Genomic DNA, 20,941 nt, shown 5'->3' with positions numbered 1-20,941 from the left:
GTTGCTAATTTCTAGAAATGTTACCATGACTTCCCTGCATTTTAATAATTCATTGAAATATTTACATTAATTTAAAAACGTAAACACATCTCTTTAAATGGGAACAGACATGACCACTTAGCGTATTATGCTTTTGTTTGACTTTTTCATGGTGTGTAATAGCAACCTTTCCTATCAGAGAGACTTGCTGTAATTTTTGCTAACATTTTGAAAGAATGCAAATATGGCACTAGCAGTTGGCCCCGATCCTATACACCGAATCTCAGGCTTAATTTTGTAGGCCCATCAGTAGTGAGACAAGATGGTTTTAATAGCCCATTAATCTTCCAGCATGATTGTTTTCCTTGTCACTTAGCCTGCTGGGTTAATTGCTTTAAAATGGGCGTTATTGAGCTCAATTCTTGCGACAAGCACAGGGAATTTGCTTAATCTCATAATTGCCTCTGTGCATTCTTGAATCTTTGTTTCTTTTGTTCTTGGTAAGTATTCCTTTAGAATGTAAATTGTAGTATGTACTGATATTGTGCATTATGAAAGATGTGGCTTTCAGAAATGATGACCTGTGGCTGCACTAGTTTTTAAATTTTGCTTTTTGTTTAAAAAAAAAATCAAATTCATAGGCATAAGAAATTGCTAATTTACCTATTGCTATTATGAATCATTTTAAAAGCCATCGCAGGTGCAGCTAGGATGAAGTACTTTTAAAATGAACAGCTGACCAGCATGTTCCCAATTGCAGGAGCCTAAAGCTGACGACAAAGAGGAAAACTGCAGAAGAAATAGGGACAAAGAGGCTGTAGGAAGGGGACGTTTGAGGATAAGAGAACAGAAAAGATATTTGATGAAGCGAAAGTGCAGGAGACAAGTAGAGCCTGAGAAACCTAGGGATTATTCTTATTATTTACATAGCACTTGGCACTTGAGAGGACAAAATAAAAAGGCAAGAACTCTGTTTTGCTCACATCTAACATTAGATTGCAAAGTCTTCAGAACAAACAACAGAAACAGGAAAAGGGAGCAAGGGTAAGAGTTACAGCAATATATTCATTTGATTGCTCAGTTCTGTCAAGTATACAGTTTAAAGGCACCATAATATATCTCCACACCATTGTTGGGAGATGAAATAGGGTTTGAATTAACTTGGAATTAAGTTTTATATATGCTGCCCAAAAAATGGTGTGACATAGCAGGGTACAATCCAGACCAATGAGTAGCTGTGTGACCCCTGCCCTGTAACCTGGGGTAGGCTTCAATGCCTTGTTGTTGTAGCTGCTAATCTGAACTGCTCACAAACAGCCTCCAGCATGTTCGGCCACTCCAACTATATCTGTGTGCTGTAGCCATTCACCCTAAAGAGTACCAGAGGATGACCCACCAACACACTCCCAATCCCAGATTTTCCCCTAAAAACTACTGCTGTCAAGTGATTTAAAAAATTGTGATTAATCGTGTGATTGCGCTATTAAAGAATAATAGAATATCATTTATTTAAATATTTTTAGATGTCTTCTACATTTTCAAATATATTGATTTTAAATTACAGCACGGAATACAATGTGTACAGTGCTCAATTTATATTTATTTTTTATTACAAGTATTTGAACTGTAAAAAAACAAAAAATACCATTTCTTAATTCACCTCCTACAAGTACTGTAGTACGATCTCTTTGTTACAAAATTCTTTGTTGCAAAATCTCTTTGTTGCAAAAGTGCAATTTACAAATGTAGATTTTTTTTGTTACATAACTGCACTCAAAAACAAAATAATGTAAAACTTTAGAGCCTACAAGTCCACTCAGTCCTACTTCTTGTTCAGCCAACTGCTAAGACAAACAAGTTTGTTTGCATTTACAGGAGATAATGCTGCCCTCTTCTTATTTACAATGTCACCAGAAACTGAGAACAGGCATTTGCATGGCACTTTTGTACCCGGTGTTCCAAGATATTTACGTGCCAGATATGCTAAATTTCAATTGGTAATCTGTTGTTCATCAGTGCTATTAAAACTGTAATTGTGATTAATTTTTTTTGAGTTAATTGTATGAGTTAACTGAGATTAATTGACAGTCCTTCTAGAAATGTGTCCTGTACTGTCCACCCCATCTTGGCCAGTACAGGTATATTAAGCCTGTTATTCCTTTAAGGGGATAATATGCATGCAATTTGTTACCCAAAATGAAATTACCCAGACACTTCAACTTGAACACACTGGATTAGATAAAACAAGTTTATTAACTACAATGAGAGATTTTTGAGTACAACCAATGAGACACAAGTCAGAAATGGTTACAAGAAAAATAAAGATAAAACAATTACTGGTGCCTAACTTAAAAAAACTACTAGATTAAAAGCAGAGTTCTCTCACCACATACTTTTAGCAGTGCTACTGCCAAACTCTTTAGGTCAGGACCCCTCCTCCAAAGCCTAATGGCCACTTCCCTTGTTTTTTCAGATGTAGTGAATGCAGTGGGCAGGGAGAGAGAGGGGTATCTTCCCCTTTTTATAGTTCTGTCTTCCCTTTGAGAAGCATTTCCAGCCAGAAACAAGGCAACAAGCTGTGTGTGTGCAAGGAAACTCCATGCTGATTCTTTGCTAAGATATAGATTTTTGCCTCTGCCTCCTTTCCTGCCAAAGAATATCCACTTAGCAGATAATGGTCCATCTGGTTTACACCTGGCTGAGGTGGTTTATACCTGGCTGAGGTGTCAGCTTGCCCTTTGTCTCCGAGGAACTGGTTTGGCCACTCCTCAGACTTCTCTGGAAAACATACTTTTAGTCATGATCTCAGCTTATGTTTATAATTTCACATGTAATGCTGCTACATGCATTTTTCTATGACATACTGATAAGGAAATTACGAGTTTAAATATCTTAGAGGCACACTTGTACAAACATTACAATTGTGTTTACAGTGTGTGACAGAGGGTTACACTCTGTCACAGATGGTCTGTCGGAGTCATAATTTTAAAACTTGAATGCCTAATGTTAGGTACCTAAATCAATATAAGTGGCCTGATTTTCCGATGCGCATTTTTCACACCTCTGAGCAATGTAGTTATATTGATGTCAGTCTGTAGAGTAGACCAGACCTCCACATAAGAATGGCCATACTGGGTCAGACCAAAGGTCCATCTAGCCCAGTATCCTGTCTTCCGACAGTGGCCAATACCAGGTGCCCCAGAGGGAATGAACAGAACAGGTAATCATCAAGTGATCCACTCCCTATCACCCATTCCCAGCTTCTGGCACCTGTTAACCATGGTTAAATGGACCGACTAGGGTGAAATCCTGGCCACAGTGAAGTCAGTGGGAGTTTTGCCACTGACTTCAATAGGGGCTGGATTTCACGTGCTAGCCTTAAACTTTCGTGTTTTTAATAAAAATTGTATTCTTTCTCTCAAAGAAAGTGTAACATTCTAATGTGACAATCATGCAAATATACTCATAACATTCAAAGTAAAGTTGGGACCAATCCCATCAAAGTCAATGACAAAACTGCCTTTGACTATAATGGGAGTAACATCTAATTTGTTATGCATAATACCTGTACTGCAGAAAGAAAGGATTTTAGAAATTAATTGCCAGCTAATCGTTGCTTTCCAAAGCATTTGCCAATGGTCCAGCTGGCTTTTAACCTTTTTTATTAAAAGCAAGTTCATCTGCAACCTGAAAACCTCCTGAATTAGCATAGTTCATAGAAAGCAAAAAGTTAAAAGTTGCTGTTAGCTGTAGAAGTTTTGCGCATATTTGCTAAGTAACGAGAATAATAACCCTTCCGAGAGAAGTGAAAAATGAAGAAGGAAAGGAGCAGAGCATTTGGTTCTTTTAAGGTTGGAACAACAGTACTCTTAATTGTGTGATAGATATATTAATTATGCCTAGACATTACAGAGATGTTTGCTTTAGAAATGCAAAGGCAGGTATATAAGATTATGGTAGTTAATTTTAATTATTTTTTCAATACATATCAGAAGCTTTCATTATAAGAGGCAGAGAAATTGGAGGACAGTGCAATATTTGCTTAATATTTAAGACTTGAGGCCAGGTGCTCAACTGATGTAAATTAGCACAACTCCTTGAAATTCATTATAAAATCTCCACTGAAGTCAATAGAGCTATGCTAAATAACATCAAGTGAGGATCTTGGCCATGATTGCTTGCTTCAACAAAACCACAGGGGTAAATATTAAGGTTCAGATCCTGCTTTCACTAAAGTCAATGTTAAAATTATTCTTGGCTTCAGAAGTGAGGAATTAGGCTCTAAATGCATAATATAGCTGGATCTTAACTACACCCATGACTGCGGCTGGTGTGGGGTAGAGCTGCGAATGCCAAACTCAGGACATACTGATAAAGGTAAGGCAGAAACACCCCAAACCTATGGTTATTCTAAATTCACCAAACCAGTAACAAAATAAGCTTCTGTATCACCACACTGGTTAACAAGAAGCTAAACAGTCTAGGCAATTCAACCCTTTTGACACCTGGTCTTTCTGATGAGAGGTTACTGAAAACCAGATTCGTCATATGTAAAGTTCTTCCAATCCCAAAGGATCAGTCACTTTCCTAGGTCAATATATCACTCAGATCTTACCCAAAAATCACACTTCTAGCCAATCCTTTAGTAACTAAGAAGGTTTACTGATATGAAAATAAGAGAGTTATAAAATGGTTAAGGAATCATACACATTACAATTGATTTTTATAGTTTGCAGGTCAGGATCATAGCAGACATGGTAATTCTGCAGCTTGGGGGTCATTCAGTCCTTTGTTCAAGGCTTCCATAGAAAGTTACAGTCCAGAGAATGAAGACAAAGGAGTGATGTCTTCGCTTGCAATTTATAGCTCATCCCATATCCATGGAAAGTTATTGGCCAAGACGGAGTCTAGGGTCAAATGAGGATGGAAAGTTACTGGTAAAATATGGAATTTTAGATCAAATGTCTTCATCACATGTCCTTATACTTGCTGAATCAGAGAAGAAGCCATTGGATCCATTTTATCAAAGGCATCTGCAGGAAGACTCACTGAAAAGCTGATTTCCCTTAATCATCTATCAGCACTTGAATGGTCCCTCAAAAATTGAATGGTTCATCAACACTGGGCTGACTAGACTAGATATAAAACTACCTTGTGGGTGTCAACCAAGAACAAAACACATGTCTGAGATACAAATACATAGCAAATATTCATAACTTCAGATACAAAGATGATACATGCATATAAACAGGATCATCATACTTAGCAGATTAAAACTTTTCTAACTATACCTTACATGACATACCAGTACTTTGATTCAGTTTTAGTGCAATTGTACAACAGTGGTTGCAATGATGACAAATGGTCATCTTCAATCATACAGCATCACATCACCCTCCAAAAAGAATGAGGTTATGTTCATATTCATCAAATGGAGATACAGCAACTAAGCAATTTTGTAAATTAAATCATAGTATAGCGATATGTATTCACTAATTGCTTTCTTTCAAATATACTGTACTCACTTAAAAAGCATTCCTTAAGAAGATTTACAAAGCCCAAATACACTTTCAGTACAATATGGGAAGGAGCACCAAGAGCTCCTCCAGGAGATCAACAAATTCTATGGAACAGTTCTATTTTTTTTCTTTCGATCAAAAAAGTGTTTGGTTTATCAAGGGCAGCCAGATTTAGCAAGGGAAGAATGTGTATGTCTGAACTTAACAAAAAAGACAAAGATCTATTACAATGATATTCTCACAAACACAATTCTCTTCTAAAAATCACTTAGAAAATGCTCACTAAGCTTTTCTAAAATAGTCAATGAATAATTTCCTTGAAGCAATTTGAGAAGATCAAGCAGGGATCATCTTGGAAATCTAGTAATCAGAAAAAGTTATAAAGGTACAATGGATGATTGAAAATGGCAGAGTTTTTATTGAACTCATTCTATTAGTATTAGAAAAGGTCAATTTTGGTCTCTGGTTGTAAAAAAAAAAAAATCATGAATGGTCATACTTTGGGGAAGAAAGGAAAATTGAAAGGGCTATGTAATGCCAACAAACCAGGTGCCAGCTCTTGCCAAGGCTTTAGGCCTCAGCCAAGCACTGACATATTATTTGCTGGAAACCAGTCTGCTTCACCTGTGTGTTAGTATGGCTAAGACGGATACTGAACCTATAACAATGTGTTCAGACTTTATAAAATGTGTGTAAGTTGCTGCATGCATTAATTTCACACTATCTTTATCCCATGCTCTAATGTAATATTTATGTTTTTGCTGTGTAACTGTAAAAAATGTTTGTTCTGAAACTGTGAACCTGTTAAGATGGATCATCTCCTGGTCATCAAGAAGGCTATCAAAAATAAATGGGTGTTGTGGGACATCACAATACAAAGACTTTAATTGTCCCTTCACACACCTGAAGAAGCAAAGTGCAAAAGGGCTCCTCCCATCAGCTTTGAATTGTGGAAGGAGGAAATAAAAAGTAGCTGACAGGAAATTTTATTATCTCTTTGCTGTTTGGACTCTGACCAGAGCTAGGAAACAGAAACAGCAATTCCCAGGGTCAACCTGGGTTAGCTCTAAAAGACATTCAGAGCTGACAGATTACTACAACTTTGCCATCTTTTGGAAACCATAGACTACAACTCATTTGTGTATATATGTTTGCCTGCTTTAACCTTGTAATAACTCTCTTCCCCCCTCCCCTCCCCAGTTAGTTTATTACAGGATTGGTTACAAGAGTTGTCTTTGGTGAGCAATCTATGATACAAAATGAGGTGGGGTAAATGACTGGTCTCTTGGGAATGGGAGCTACCTGAATCTTTTGTGATCTTTGGTGTATAGAAACCCACTATCACTAAGTCCAGCTTGTCTGGATGGCAAAATAGACTGGAATGCCCAAGGGCACTGTCCAGTGTTTTCCCCAGGAATTTAAATGGGGGTGTGTGTGTTCAAATTTACAGTGGGGAGGGTCAGGGCCAATGAAGGGTGAGACCGTGAGGGTGAAGGTGAGCTTTATGGCACCATAGTAAAAACTGAAAAATGTTTCATGACCATTTTATTAGATTTTTTTAAATCATCGCACAAATTAAAGTTGGCTACTCAAGCCTTCTATGAAGCACTACATCTACATCCTTCTTGGTTTCTTGTTATAATTTTGCACAACTCTGTTAATGAACTTCTTGAATGCAATGCATTCATCTTTGGTGGCTTCTTGTGTGTCTGGTACTTCCATTCCTTCAATTGATATGCTCATTAGTTCATTCACATTGTTGGGGACACTGGGCACTACACTAGGTAACTCGGGAGGTTGGAAGACCACGAGTGTCGATGAAGCCCTCCTGCTCTACGCCCGGATAAACCAAGGCCCCTTTGCTTCTTGAACCCTCTGTGATCCTGCATAACTCTGAGGAAGCTAACACACAGACAGGTTTGCACACGGCTTGCCAGCCAAGGCCAGCTTTGGCCTGGGAAACAGATAGATAAGGCAGAAATGTTTAGCAAAAACTAGTAACAAATAGGACCAAATAAGGCAAGGCTCGGGCAATGCTACAGAGGAAAAATACAACTGGCTGCTTTAGCTGATTGGCTACGGTATTGTACGGGGCAACAGGTAATTAGTGGCTTAAGCTTGTGTAGTGAAGTAGGCAAAGGTATAAAATGTATACTGGAATCTGCTGCAGGATTTGAGACAGCTCAGTCTCCCTGAGCCCTATTTGGAGCTCCAAATAAATCTCTCTGCTTCTCCACTCCGTTGTGGTCATTGGCGCGACGCATACTGGGCAACGAACCCAGCTGTTTCTTGCCTCGGGCACTCTGTGCCGGCAACAACATGATCAGGCAGAAGGCGACTTCTTTCAAAATACAAAATTCTATTCCATGATGAAAAAGAATGAACTGTAGCTGTTGTGACTGGGAGTAGCAAGAGATGAATTCCTACTTCTTTCATCCCAGGAAACATAGGATAAAGATCGGGTCGAGCCACTAGTGATGATAAAAAAGAAGTTGAAGTCAAATCTTCATTAATTTGTCATATGATATTCCACTCTGTGTTCAAATTCTCTATTCTGTCCTGAGCACATGGCAGCCCCATGGCTGGTAGTGCCTCACTCCACTCAACTGTTGGTGTTTTATAAGATAGGGATCTGTAAAAGCTACATAGAGGTTGAGTAGAATCTAGAAGTCGCTGTTGTAGCTATATTTTAAGAATCAAGTCTGTGTACTTTTTCAGTTGTCTTAAACACTCCTTGTCTGCTTCACTTAAGGATTCAATATAAATGCCCTCATTAGTCAACTTCTGGACTGAAGTCTTTGCTTCTTCCAGTACTTTTTCAATGGGTAGCTTTCTGATTGATCCAAATGTAGCTTCTATTGCTGGACAAAGAGCTACTACTGTTGTAGCAGATGCCTGGATGGCATTGTTTAATGACCCAAGTGGTTTCAACAGTAGACTTATAAGAGAGAGAATGGCAATAGTCTTCTCTGAATGTAGTAGCAAAAGTAATCTACCAGCCTCACTATTTAGATCCATCCCATCTTGGTAGATGCTTTCCAAAGCCAGTAATAATGGCTGGAGTAATTTTAAGACAACAGCCAAGGATCGCTCATGAGAAAGCCAGAGGGTTTTCCCAGGTTGGACTAATTTGAACTTCAGTCCCAGTGTATCTTCTATATTTTCCAAGATATTCAGTCTTTTTGGACTCTTGCTGAAAAAAGAATATAATAAAGACATTAAATGTATAGCTTTTTAAATGTCTTTTGATGAGTCTTCAGCTCATACTAGCGCTAGTTGGAGTAGATGCCCTCTGCAGTGTGTATAGGAGAGACTAGGGTTACACTTTTGTCTGAGCAAAGTTTGTGCTCCACCATGTCTTCCAGAGAAGTTTGCAGCTCCATCAAATGCACAAGCATTCATCTGTTTGGGGTCCCATTGACAAGCATTTAACTCTTCTAAGATGTGGGTTGTCACAGATGCAGCCAATCTGTCTTCTATAACTTGAACATCTAGAAATGCATCTACTGGCCTACCACTGAAATCAAGATAATGTACACAATGACTTAATACTTGATGACCATTTGCATCGGTGCATTCATCAGCCATGTATGCAAATATTTTGACTGTGGTGAGAGAGTTCTTCACTTTTTCAGCTGTTGAGTCTTTCACTGTTGCACCACATGCATCTAGCCCGTCAGTTGAGTTTCTTGAGGAAAGATAGTGAGCATTTGCTGGTCTTGTTCAAACCAGTGTTCAACTTCAGGATGAACAAGTGACAATGCACTTCACATTGGCCTCCAGTTTGTAGTGTGTGGTATCTCTTGCTTAAATAGAAATTATGATGCCAAGGCCATGTTTGTTTACGTGAATTGTGTTGTGTCTCCAACATTCTTAACAACCTTATTAACACTCACCAGTGTTGTCCTTGGGCAGTGGGGACTCAGACTTCAGAGGTGCTTTCACATGATTTCATTTCTCAGGTGGGTGGCAAGAAGGCACCTTGCTCGTTCCTCCAGCTGCTCACTGTTTGCTCTGGCCACTGTTGTTCGTTGTGCTACTGTTCACTCCATCGCTCTGTTGCCAATGGCCCTGTGCCGTCACCTTCTGCTGCCACCTGCCACTGTGACCTCTGCGAGTTGGTCTCTTGAGGTTCCACTCAGCTCTCAGTGATTTTAGCTGAGGTCTCAGTGGGGAACCTCGCTGCTAGTGCAGACTGGGCCATCTCTTCCATAGAAACACTGTCCCACAGCAGGTCTAAGCACTCAGACCTGATTATTAGTGATTTCAGCTGTAGTGATCACTTAACAAAACAAAGACTATCTATGGAGCCAAATCAGCTCTGTCTTTAAACAGTGGAGAGGGGCAGGTCTAATAGTACTTGTGACTCAGGCAGACCATCAAGCAAAATACCTGTCCTCTCTCTCTCTCTCTTGATGCCCTCAATCAGCACAGGCTAAGTACAGTTCTACTGTCCTTTACTCATACAATAAGAATAACAACATTTCATAACACCTTCCCACCTCTGCATTCAGGTGATTTGTAACCCAACCCCAGCCAAAATCTATCACTTGGGCAACACTCTGTTTTCTGGATACCTAGGTAGATTAGGTGTGAATGTAAATACAATCTGGTCCTGAAGCCTTTCCCTCCAGCCCCCAGCTCATCACTAGCTGTCAGGGAGAGCTCATTTAGACTTTGCTTATAAATCATAATTTGAAATTATTAGGTTGGCCAACATCACCGAAATGAATGCACTGACACTGTCATAAAAAACAACATCTGTATAGGGAAGCTAGCCTATGTTCATACTTTTCAAATCTATTATACTTTTTCAGATACATGTATTTTATCATACACTGTGTATGCTTTTAAAGTGTGTACTAATGTTTCAATTTCAATTCAAATTTCCGAACTATCTCTAAATTGGCAACACTGCATGTAACTAGTTCACAAAACTGGGGGGGGGAGACACACCCCCTTGGGGGGGGGCGTAGGGAAATCCCTGGCACTGTCTGTGACTCCCTGGTAAGATTATTATGGTGCTTTAGGAGTTCACATTTGTTACTGGATTGATGAAGTCTAACTGTAGAACACACAACCAGTTTGGGTCTCTGCCCTGCTTTTTGGCAGTCTGCCCTGAGGTTGGCACTCACTGTCATGAACCATTCTAGACACCTGGAGACCTACAGATGGGCTAAAATGTTTATATGGTGGCATAAATTTCTTTAGATTATAAACCTTAAATAGTTACAGCTGATATAAGTTATGAACTAGATATCTTATAAAGAGCTTCCTCACTGGAGATGTGCTCCCTCCTTCAGTTTCTGCTTGAAAAATCTGAATTACTTTGAAAAACCCAAATTATTTGCTCTTGCTCTGGAAAGCTCTAGCATGAATTCACACTACACATTTGAAAATCTTTGCATACGTAAGTTTGTACAAAGTAGAGCTAGCTGAAAAACAGGCAGCTCTAGTACATAACAAAATGTGTTTTTCATTTTGTGCCACTCTACTAGTCCCACATTTTGGTATCCCTTATTTCTTTATATGAGAAGAATCAACTAACTTTGGCATTAAGCTTAGACATAAGATTTGAATAAGGCAAACATTTTATAATCCTTTGAATGACTGAAAATGGCATGAGAGTGACAAGGTGGGTGAGGTAATATTGTTCATTGGACCAACTTCTGTTGGTGAGAGAGACAAAAGTGTTGAGATACACAGAGTTGTTCTTCCGGTCTGGGAAAGGTAGCCACAGCGTCACAGCTAAATACAAGTGGCTGTGGAACAGATTGTTTAGCATCAGTATTTAGCACATATTCTAGCACAGTATTTAGCACAGAGACTTGCAAGTGAAGTGACCTGATAACACTTCTGCAGTCTAACAAAAAGTGGGGTTTAGCGGGTTACAGATTGTTTTAATACACCATAAATCCAGTGTTTTTTTTACAACCATGATTGTTCGTGTCTAGCAATGTTATGAATGTTAAGCTCCCAGGCTCACCTTTTAACCATATTATGCAGGTTTTTCTTGAGGACGGAGATTCAGATATGGAATGATCATTTTGTGAAAAGTGTTTGCCCACAAGCGACATGGTGCTTTTGTCTTTTATAATTTTTCTGTGGGAGTTCATTTGAGAGCAACAACACTGCAAACATGACAATGACATTCACATTCCTGAAAAACTTTCTGTGAGCCCTGTCTCTGTTGTATGTCAGCAAGGGCTTGGTCGCATTCAGGGGAGTGCTGACTGGTGGAAATTTTTCCTTCAAAACTGTTTTCTGATGGAAAACTGGAGTTTCAACTAAATGATACGTTTGGGAAAAGTGCTGCAGAAAACGTTGGTATTTAATCAAAATGCCAAACCTGTGAAAACTGCGTGCGTGTGTGTGTGTGTGTGTGGGGGGGGGGGGGGCTGCCACAATGTTTTGACTGTTGATGCTTTGCCAAGAAGCTGACAGTCTGAAAAAGGGGTTTGGAAATGTAAAAGATTGAGTTGTGGTCAAGTGTCCACAGGAACCTCCTCCTCCCACCCCCTTTTGGGCTAGCTCTAGGTCTGCCTTATTGGGGAATCCAGGAAGTGGGCGGGCGGAAGACACCCTCCCTCTAACACACCCATCCGAATCCCTCCTTTTCGCCCTCGCCCCTCCCTGGCCTTTCCTCCCCACCTCGGCCACTCCAGGTAAGAGCCCCAGTGGCCACGCCTTTGTCGGGTTGAGATCGGGGAGCTGCGCGTCCCCCCAGCCGGCAGGGGGCGCTGCAGGCAGCCACCGCACTCGGCGCAGCCGTCCCAGGCCCCCGCCTCGGGCCCGCTCTCCTTGTCTGATCCCGCAACGCCTAGGTGTCGCGCAGGTTCCGCCTAAGCTCGTTATTCAGCCGCCCCAGGCCCCGCTCCGCTCCTGGCCTCCTCGGCGCCGCTCCCCCGTTGCGCGCGGGCCTGGTCCTGGTCCCGGTCCCGACGCCTCCCCGCGTCGCGGCCGCCGCCTCCCCCCGAGGCCGAGGGGGGCCCGCCGCCGCCTTCCCTCAACCCCCGGGCCCCTGCGTGCCGCCGCCGCCGCCCGGTGTGTGCGGGGCCCGGCTCCTGCCGGCTTCTCGCCTCCCAGGCGGGGCGATGGCCGCGAGCGCCAAGCGGAAGCAGGAGGAGAAGCACCTGAAGCTGCTGCGGGAGATGAGCAGCCTCCCGCCCAACCGCAAGTGCTTCGACTGCGACCAGCGCGGCCCCACCTACACCGACATGACTGTGGGCAGCTTCGTGTGCACCTCCTGCTCCGGCATCCTGTGAGTGCGGGCCGGGGCCGGGGCCGGGAGAGGGGGGTCCCGGCTGGCTCTCGCCTGGGGCGTTTGCCTCGGGTGGGTGATTCTCTTGCGAGGGCAAGTTCCCTTCCTTCTCCTCCTCCGTTGGCGGGGGGTGGGCGGCGGTGCGAAGGCCGGTAACCGTTGGTGATCTCGCAAGGCTGTTTGAACGTATCCAGCAACGGCGCTTAGTTTGCCCTGGGGGATTGAACCGGACAACGGCCTGGTTTCCCTTCTCTGGGCTGGGTTTTACTACCCTGCTGATCCTTTAATTTTAACTAGTCTTCTGAGTTTGCTTAACACTGTGGTGTACCAGAAGTCATTATTTTAGCACTTGGAAAATGATTATACGAGACTAATAACGTGGATTAGGGGAGTTAGGGCCTGATCTTGCAAGCATGTATTCATATGAATAGTTGTGTGACCCTATTTAGTCCAAGCTCTTGCAAGATTGAGTCTCAAATCACTTGCATTTTAAAAACTAAAAATATAGAAATCGTATTTTTAAGCAACACTAGGGGGATGTTTGGAAGGGAGGGAAGCAAACTACTCATTTTCATGACTATTTTTCTCAAAATAATGGAAGGATTAATTCTAAAATAAATACTGACAAAGTACCTGTTGCTAGTAAGGTAAATCATTGTTTTTGATTTGATACATATTTTAGTTCATAAAATTGTGATGCATGAAGGGTCATGATGAGGTAGGACAGAATTTGTGGAATTCCAGGCTGTCAAACAGTTTGCTTATATAAATGAGTTGGTTTTCTTCGACTGGATTAAAGTTTAAACTGTGGAAAGTACAGGAGATAGTTTGGTAGAATTTTCATGTGATAATGGTAACTTTATCTTTAAGCTGTCCAAAGTTACTGGAAATGAAACTCTGTTGAAATTTCAAGAATGTTTTCCGGTTGCTGTACCGAAATACAGAATTGATTCTTTATGAATTGCTGTGCTTACACGTGTACTGTACAAATAATGGACCCAACAGCCTTCCATATCTTCCTTTGCCTCACCCCCATCCCCACCAGAAAGAAGTGAATGAAATCAGAAGCATTGAAGAGCAGTTGGTTTTAAAGGGTATCTTGTAAACTCATCTGTGTAACTTTAGTCATATTGGCTTCAGTGAGATGGATAAAGCTTTGCATGTGCAGATGTTTACTGCTTTGAGTTTTAAAGGAAGGAAGCAATTTGACAGTGTTTAGGCAGTAAATATTATTTCATTAGATGACTTGGGTTTGTATATTGAATTCAGAAATCCAAATAACCTAGCTCTTTATATTGAATGGGAATGAAGAAGTGTGTGTGTGTGTGAGTGGGGGGGGAAGGGGGGAGATAGCAATTGCAAACTAAGTGTCTTGGTATAACACTGGTAGCTTTAAAAAAAGCAAACAAGTTAGTTCTATGCTGCATTTCCTTTGAATAAGCTGTTTTTTATACCACTAGACTCCTAATTAATCTTGCTTTTCCTTTTCTTTTCATTGTGTTTTGCTCAGATGTCTCTTCACATGTGTATACTTGTGTGAAGGCCATTCAAAATTGAAAAGTGAGCTCAGATTGTGGAAATGTGAATGGGCTTTAGAGTTGGATGTATACTTGGTTCCTAAAGTAGCCAATTCAAAGTAATAAATTACCTGTGCTTATCTTAAAATAGTTTTGAATATGCTGTACATAAGCTTAATGACTGGATACGTTCCTTCTGCTTAAACTGATAGCACATTTAAATTACTCATAACGGTACTATTTTTAATTGGCAAGCTGGCTATTTTAAATAAACATGAGCACATGTGATATACAAAAAGTGACTTCAGTTGGGATGCAAGTGACTTGGATCCCTTCTAGCTCACCAGTTAGTGCTTCTGTTTATGGACCACTGAGGTCTATAGTCCAGTCTACAATAAGAGGAAGGATTCACCCACAGCAAGTCAAACTGCAGGATGTGGGCTGCTAATTGTCTAGCCACCACTGGTAGACGCTACACATACATACAAATAGCTGAAGAGACAAAGATATCCTTTGAAGGAGAGCTTCTTAGTCTTTTGATATAATTTGTTAATCTTCTAATAAAGTAAAAATAAAGTCATTGCCCAGCGTTTCTAAATATGCAATGTGTGTTTAAAATCCTAAGGAAGTGGCTACTATTTTTACAAATAGAGTAAATAGCAATTAATGGGTCTTCAAAAATTGTAATATTTTGTTTGAAATAAACTTAGTCTCAGACTTTCATTTTGGCTTATAATTTCTTCATATATCGTGTATTCTGAATCAAGAAAAAGCCATAATAGTTATGTAAGAACCTGTCCATATCCAATTTATGCTTTCTTTGCAGAGTGAGTTAATATACTTAATGCTGATACAAGTAACACTTGTCTAATAGCTAGGACGGTTGCTGGTGTTTCTCTAAGGGCACATCTTCACTGGCAATGTTAAAGTACTGCCGCGGCAGCACTTTAACGTGGCTATGTAGTCGCGACTCTATAAAACCCACCTTCTCGAGGGGCATAGCTACCAGTGCTGGGAGCACGGCTTCCAGCACTGGTGCACTGTCTACACTGGCACTTTACAGCACTGACACTTGCAGCGCACAGGGGTGTTTTTTCCCCCCCCACACCGCTAAGCGAGAAAGTTGGAGCACTGTAAAGTGCCAGTGTAGACAAGCCCTTAGTCTTGCTGTCTCATTGTCTTTCAGAAGTTTCACTCAGTATTCATGTCAAAATGGAACTATAATTCAAACCAACTTGTTTCTTACTACAGACATAATTTTTAATGTGGAATTCAACAGTGATGAGAGAGAGAACTTAGTAGTAGAGCAAGATTTTAAACTGTTAGCTTCTGCATATGGTCTCATTCAAAATTACCCTAAAATTACTGTAGTTCATATAGTTTTGACACCTACTGCAGTGGTTGTGGTTTGGAATTATTTACTGTAGAGCTTTATTCATGCAATTTATCACATCATCTGTTTCATACTCTACAGTAACAGATACAGTTTTTCCTATGTTCCAATTTTAATTTTTGTTTTTCACTATTGTTTCAAAATGTACTTCCTTTGTAGTATAGTGAGACAGTTATTTCAAATCTAAAATGCATTGTGCAATGATGGAACATCAGATTCTTATTCTGCAGATTAAAGTGGCACTTAATTTTGGTTCAGATATTATTTTGGAAGAGGGAAATTATGTAAATAGTGGAAAAATTTATACTTATTATTGTCAGCATTAAACTTTTAAAGCTGGTATTCAGTTACCTTCAGAAGATGTTTCCAGAATTTGTCTGATGAAGTCTAACTGTATAGATCATACTTTATTTTGACTAAGACTGATAAATATATAGCATTGCTCCTCTCCAACAACCTCCTGTCAGCTTTTGTAATTAAGGTGTGGGAGAAAAGAAACTTGCAGTGCAAACTAGGTTTAATTCAAATAGGTGATCTTTTTTGCTGTCCACTTCCAACTCTCTCCAAAATAGTCTTATTAGCTTGCTCAGTGTCACAGAAGATGTGTCCATGGTGAAAAAACAAGTATGTCTTTGTTGTGAAAACATTGGTCTTGACTTGATAGTTAAAGTTGTATTTTGTACTTAAATCAGGAATTAAAACTATGTTTGTGGGTTAGGCATTAGGGAAACACTTCCTAACTGTAACGGCATTTAAACACAAACCAATTATCTAGGGCAGTGGTTCTCAATCTGTGGTCCATGGACCACCAGTGGTCCACGAGCTCCATTCAGGTGGTCCGCGGATAGTTCACTCTAAGGTGTGTGCCTGGGCAGCCGCACACAAGAGAATGAAGGGCCTAGTTAGTGGAGGTGCACAAGGATGGGTCCGCTAATTTGGTGCTTGGATCCTGGAGAAGATGCACAGGTAAGGTGAGGTGGTGGCCTGGTGTGTGGGGGAAATAGCGGGTAGACGGGAGGGGGCAGTGGAGTGAGAAGATGGGGTGAAGGGAATTTGGGACGTGCAGGGTTGCGGTGGCCAGAGAAAGAGACGACTTTTCCCAGTTCCAGGGCTGCGGCTGCTGGGGAGAGCCCCCCCTCCGCCCCTTCTTCCTAGCCTCAGCTCAGGGGCTGCCGCGTTGGGGGGGAGAGGGCACATCCACTGCATTAGAAAGGTAAGACTACTGATATTAAAATATGAATTGTGTGCTTTTATTTGTAGAACAAAAAAAGTTAATTACCTTTTTTTTATATAGCGCTTTTAACCAAGTGCTTTACAATAGTTAGCTAACGGTACAAATAACATTTGGAAAGATCATTGAGTGGTCCACCGAGACCCTCAGCAATTTTCAAGTGGTCTGGGGGGTGGGGGGGAGTTTGAGAACCACTGATCTAGGGAGGTTATGAAATCTCCATTATTGCAGGTTTAGACGTGTTAGACAAACGCCTGTCAGTGATGGTCTAGATAATACTTAGTCCTACCTCACTGCAGTGGACTAATGACCTATTGAGTTCCCTTCTAGTTCTAAGTTTTTTTTTTTTTTTTAATTCTAATTGGGATTCATGCTCAGTTGAACCAAGGAAACCCCTCGTCTCGCATTCATTTATAAGATGAATTTATCTCTCAAATGAAATCTAAATATAATTGTCTATAATTTTCAGAAATTCAGAAGGATATTTTAGTATTGACAATATGAGACTTTACTTTCTATATATTATAGATACAACAGTTGTGTGGTTCTATAGTCTGATTTAGTGGTCTGTAACAGACTCCTACTAAACTTAAACACTTGTTAGATTTAAGTTTGTCTTAATATGTGGAAACTGGTGGATTCCATAGGTTAATAGAATTTGAAGTAGTACAGTTAGCTTTAGCTCTGCTTTTGGCCCCCTCTTTGTTGCAAACGTACAGCTATGGAACTGCAATACGTTACATCGGAACTGGCTCACTTGTGTCACTTCTGGATGATAGTGACACATGACTGAACCCTTTCTACTCACTGGCTTTTTCACTGCTCTTTTGTAGCATCTTACAGTAAAAGCTCTTTTATCCAGCACTTCACCAACTGGCAAGCTCTGTAAACCAGCATTTCTGATCTGCACTGAAAGTCAGGTTTATATTGCGGTTGGTGCGGGGCCGGAACGGGGCTGGGTCATGGAAGGGGCTGTGGGGCATGCTCTGGGAGGAAGTTTGGGTCCGGGAGGGGGCATGGGGCAGGTGGTTGGGGTGTGTGTGTGTGTGGGGTTTGGGGTGTCAGATGCGCGTGGGAGCGCTCACCTCTGGCAGCCCCCCGCAAGCAGCTCTGCGTCCCTGCTGTTGCTGGCAGAGGTGCAGCCAGGCAGCTCTGCAGGCACGCTGCCCTTGCAGCTCCCAGCCAATTGGCCAGGAACTGCGGCCAATGGGAGCTGCAGGGGGCGGCGCCTGTAGATGGAGGCAGTGTGCCTGCTTGCAGAGCTGAACCACCTGGCCGCGCCTCCACTTGAAGCAGCAGGGACAGGGAGCTGCTTGCGGGGGGCCATCGGAGGTGGGGGGGGTTCCCCCTGTCTAGCACCTTGTGCCCCGCAACCCCCTCCTCCTCCCCGCACTCCAACCCCCTCCCTCTGAGTTAACCGGCATTTTTAATTTAGTGGCACCCCTGTACCCCCAACTTGCTGGTTAAAAAAGCTTTTATTGTACTTTTGATTTAAATCAATTCTGTCTTGTTACAGTTGGAAAAATTACACCATTGCTCAGGGTAGCATCTATCTCTATCTACCTTAGGTATCTGTATGGCCCTGTGTCTCAGTTCCCTAAGTGACATGTCCAAGGTCACGCAGGAAGACTGGCAGATAAAGGACTCAAATCCACATCCTAGGCTAGTGCCCTAACTGCTGTTACTGTACAGTGCAAGAAATAACAGATACAGATTACCAAGAATGATATCACAGGTTTAACATGAAAGATTTTAACGTGATTTGATCAGTTAAATCAGTTGTAATTCTGTCCTCCTGTGTGTTGGCCTTCTTAAAAGACAAAATTAGCATATTTAACTATTTGAGTTGCTTAAAGTGTAGTATTGGCATAGCTCCACCAATACACCCAGCTTTTATAGCTATGTGAGGATGCTTGCGCACATGCTTTAGATTGTCTTGGCACACTGTGTTGTGGCGCCTTTCATTTAAAACTCCATAGTTTTTTGAAGTGGGCTCAGAAGGGGTAAACGTTCTTCTTTTGCTCTCCCATTAGTGGCTGTTCAGTGGCAATGTTCACATAAGGGCTTTTAAGCCCTTTGAATTTCCTTTGTAGTTTTTCTTCTCTTCGTGCATTTTTAATAGGAAGGCTCTGAAATTGATTTCCAGCTAAAATTTGTCTCTGGCAATCACTTTTACTATTTTTTTAAATTCTCTGTAGAATCTGGGAGAGGGGGCATTCTATGAATCTGTATGTGGGTGTGACATCACTGCATATATACTAAACAAAAACACCTTCGAATTTTTTTTCACAGCCATGTTTTGCATTAGGGTTGTTAAGCTCAAAACATTCTTGACATACAGCCACAAAATAAAGTGGTCTCCTAATGGTACATTTCCTTCTACTTCTCCACTTGCTGGCACAGTCCACTGTGCTCCACTGTCATTTACCATATCCTTAAATCAAAAGGAGTACTTGTGGCACCTCAGAGACTAACCAATTTATTTGAGCCCAAGCTTTCGTGTGCTATGGCTCACTTCATCGGATGCAGTGAGCTGTAGCTCACGAAAGCTCATGCTCAAATAAATTGGTTAGTCTCTGAGGTGCCACAAGTACTCCTTTTCTTTTTGCGAATACAGACTAACACAGCTGCTACTCTGAAACCTATCCTTAAATCAATCTCCTAGGGATGCCTACATTCCATCACCACCTTTACCAAGCAACCCCCTTTAAAAGAAATCAAACAACAAGTATCCCCAACTAATAAGGTTGTTGGACTAATAACATATTAAGTTTGACAACCAAATGTCTTATGTCCATATTCATAAGAATGAGACTTAAAAAACATTTATGCAATTATCAGTAGTAACTGATGCAATAGAGCATCCATCTTGTGGTGGTACAATGCTTTGTCATGCTGGGGATTAGAGGTTGTGGTCAAAATTTCCTTGTCTTATAAGGGAGCAGTTGCTGGGAGGGTTGCTGAGATAGTGTACTTAGCCTTTGGTAGTGCAAGAGGGTGGCCTTCTCTTTATGGATTGGTATATGTCCCTCAGGCAGGATGTCTGACTCTTGATTCACTGGGAATAAGGGCCTATTCCCCTTATGCCACATCAGATGTGCTATTTGCAAAGGAGAAAAACATGGTTTTCTTTGAGCTTGGGCTACTCTGCTGTTTAGGATGAGCATTCTGATCTTGGAACAAAATGCGTTTGCAAGGGCAACTACAAAAAGATGCACAAAAACTGGCTCTAGGTCTGTATTTTCAATACTTAATCTCCAATGACAACCTAACTGAATTTCTTACTCTAACTGCTGTAAAGAACTGTAAAGATGCTAGTTACATCAGGACTATAAATTATAGCATGAGGTTTTCATCAGGGTAACGTATGTCTGTTCAGTACCCTTAAATTAAATATAAGACTATAGTATAGTGGTTCTGAAAAGTTTTTTTTTTTACTAAGGCTTTTTTTTTTTTTTTTTTTTTACTAAAATCAACCACAATTTTATCTTTGTGAACCCCCCATTACCCTTGCCCTACCCTTCTCAGCCCAGGTCTCCTGCTTGACTCTTCTCAGCCCTGTCCTCTCCTGCAGTCCTAGGTGGCTGTGATCGCTGCCTGGCTTCTGGTAAAATGAGTGGGATCTGGGTTGGCAACAGTAGCAGTGTGGAGTAAGTGTCCAGAATCAGTGAGTGGACAGTCAGCAGCCTGTCACATCTTGCTTGTACCCCAGAGGGGCTTGCTCTGCACTGCTGCCCAGATCCTGCTCCACATGCCATTCCTTGCTGTCCTGGGGAAGTGAGAGCATGGGTGGAGGAGTACTTCTGAGGCATGTTTGACCCACTTAGACCCTACCTGTGTCCCACTGGTGGATTGGAACCCACCATTTGGGAAACGTTGGTATAGCATTTTGTTGAAGTATGCCACTTGCTGCATTCATGAAAGTGACTTCCCCCTAGAAGAAAAACATGAATGATCGTTTCCATGGTATAAAAGGGATCTATAATCTACACTGCAATCATTGCAATATGCCAAAAATAATAATGTCTGCAATGCATGTAG

The 20,941-nt window shown here is 41.3% G+C and overlaps 1 protein-coding gene across 11 annotated transcripts in view; it reads left to right on the top strand.

The window, feature by feature from the left end:
- The first annotated feature begins 12,275 nt into the window (after nt 1-12,275).
- Nucleotides 12,276-20,941, top strand: part of AGFG1 (ArfGAP with FG repeats 1) — a 68,274-nt gene continuing 59,608 nt past the window's right edge. For 4 of the 11 annotated variants that reach the window (XM_073359885.2, XM_073359880.2, XM_073359878.2 and 1 more), the window contains exon 1: nt 12,277-12,759. In XM_073359885.2, coding sequence (XP_073215986.1) covers nt 12,593-12,759 — 167 coding nt within the window. In that variant the 5' untranslated portion in view covers nt 12,277-12,592. Of the gene's footprint in view, nt 12,760-20,941 lie in introns of all 11 variants that reach the window. The other 7 variants (XM_073359877.2, XM_073359876.2, XM_073359884.2 and 4 more) reach the window with 5 other exon arrangements.

The sequence above is a fragment of the Lepidochelys kempii genome, chromosome 9, assembly GCF_965140285.1.
Source record: "Lepidochelys kempii isolate rLepKem1 chromosome 9, rLepKem1.hap1, whole genome shotgun sequence".
Lineage (NCBI taxonomy): Eukaryota > Metazoa > Chordata > Testudines > Cheloniidae > Lepidochelys > Lepidochelys kempii.
Note: the sequence above shows the minus strand (reverse complement) of the source record. Positions and strands in the feature narration are given on the sequence as shown.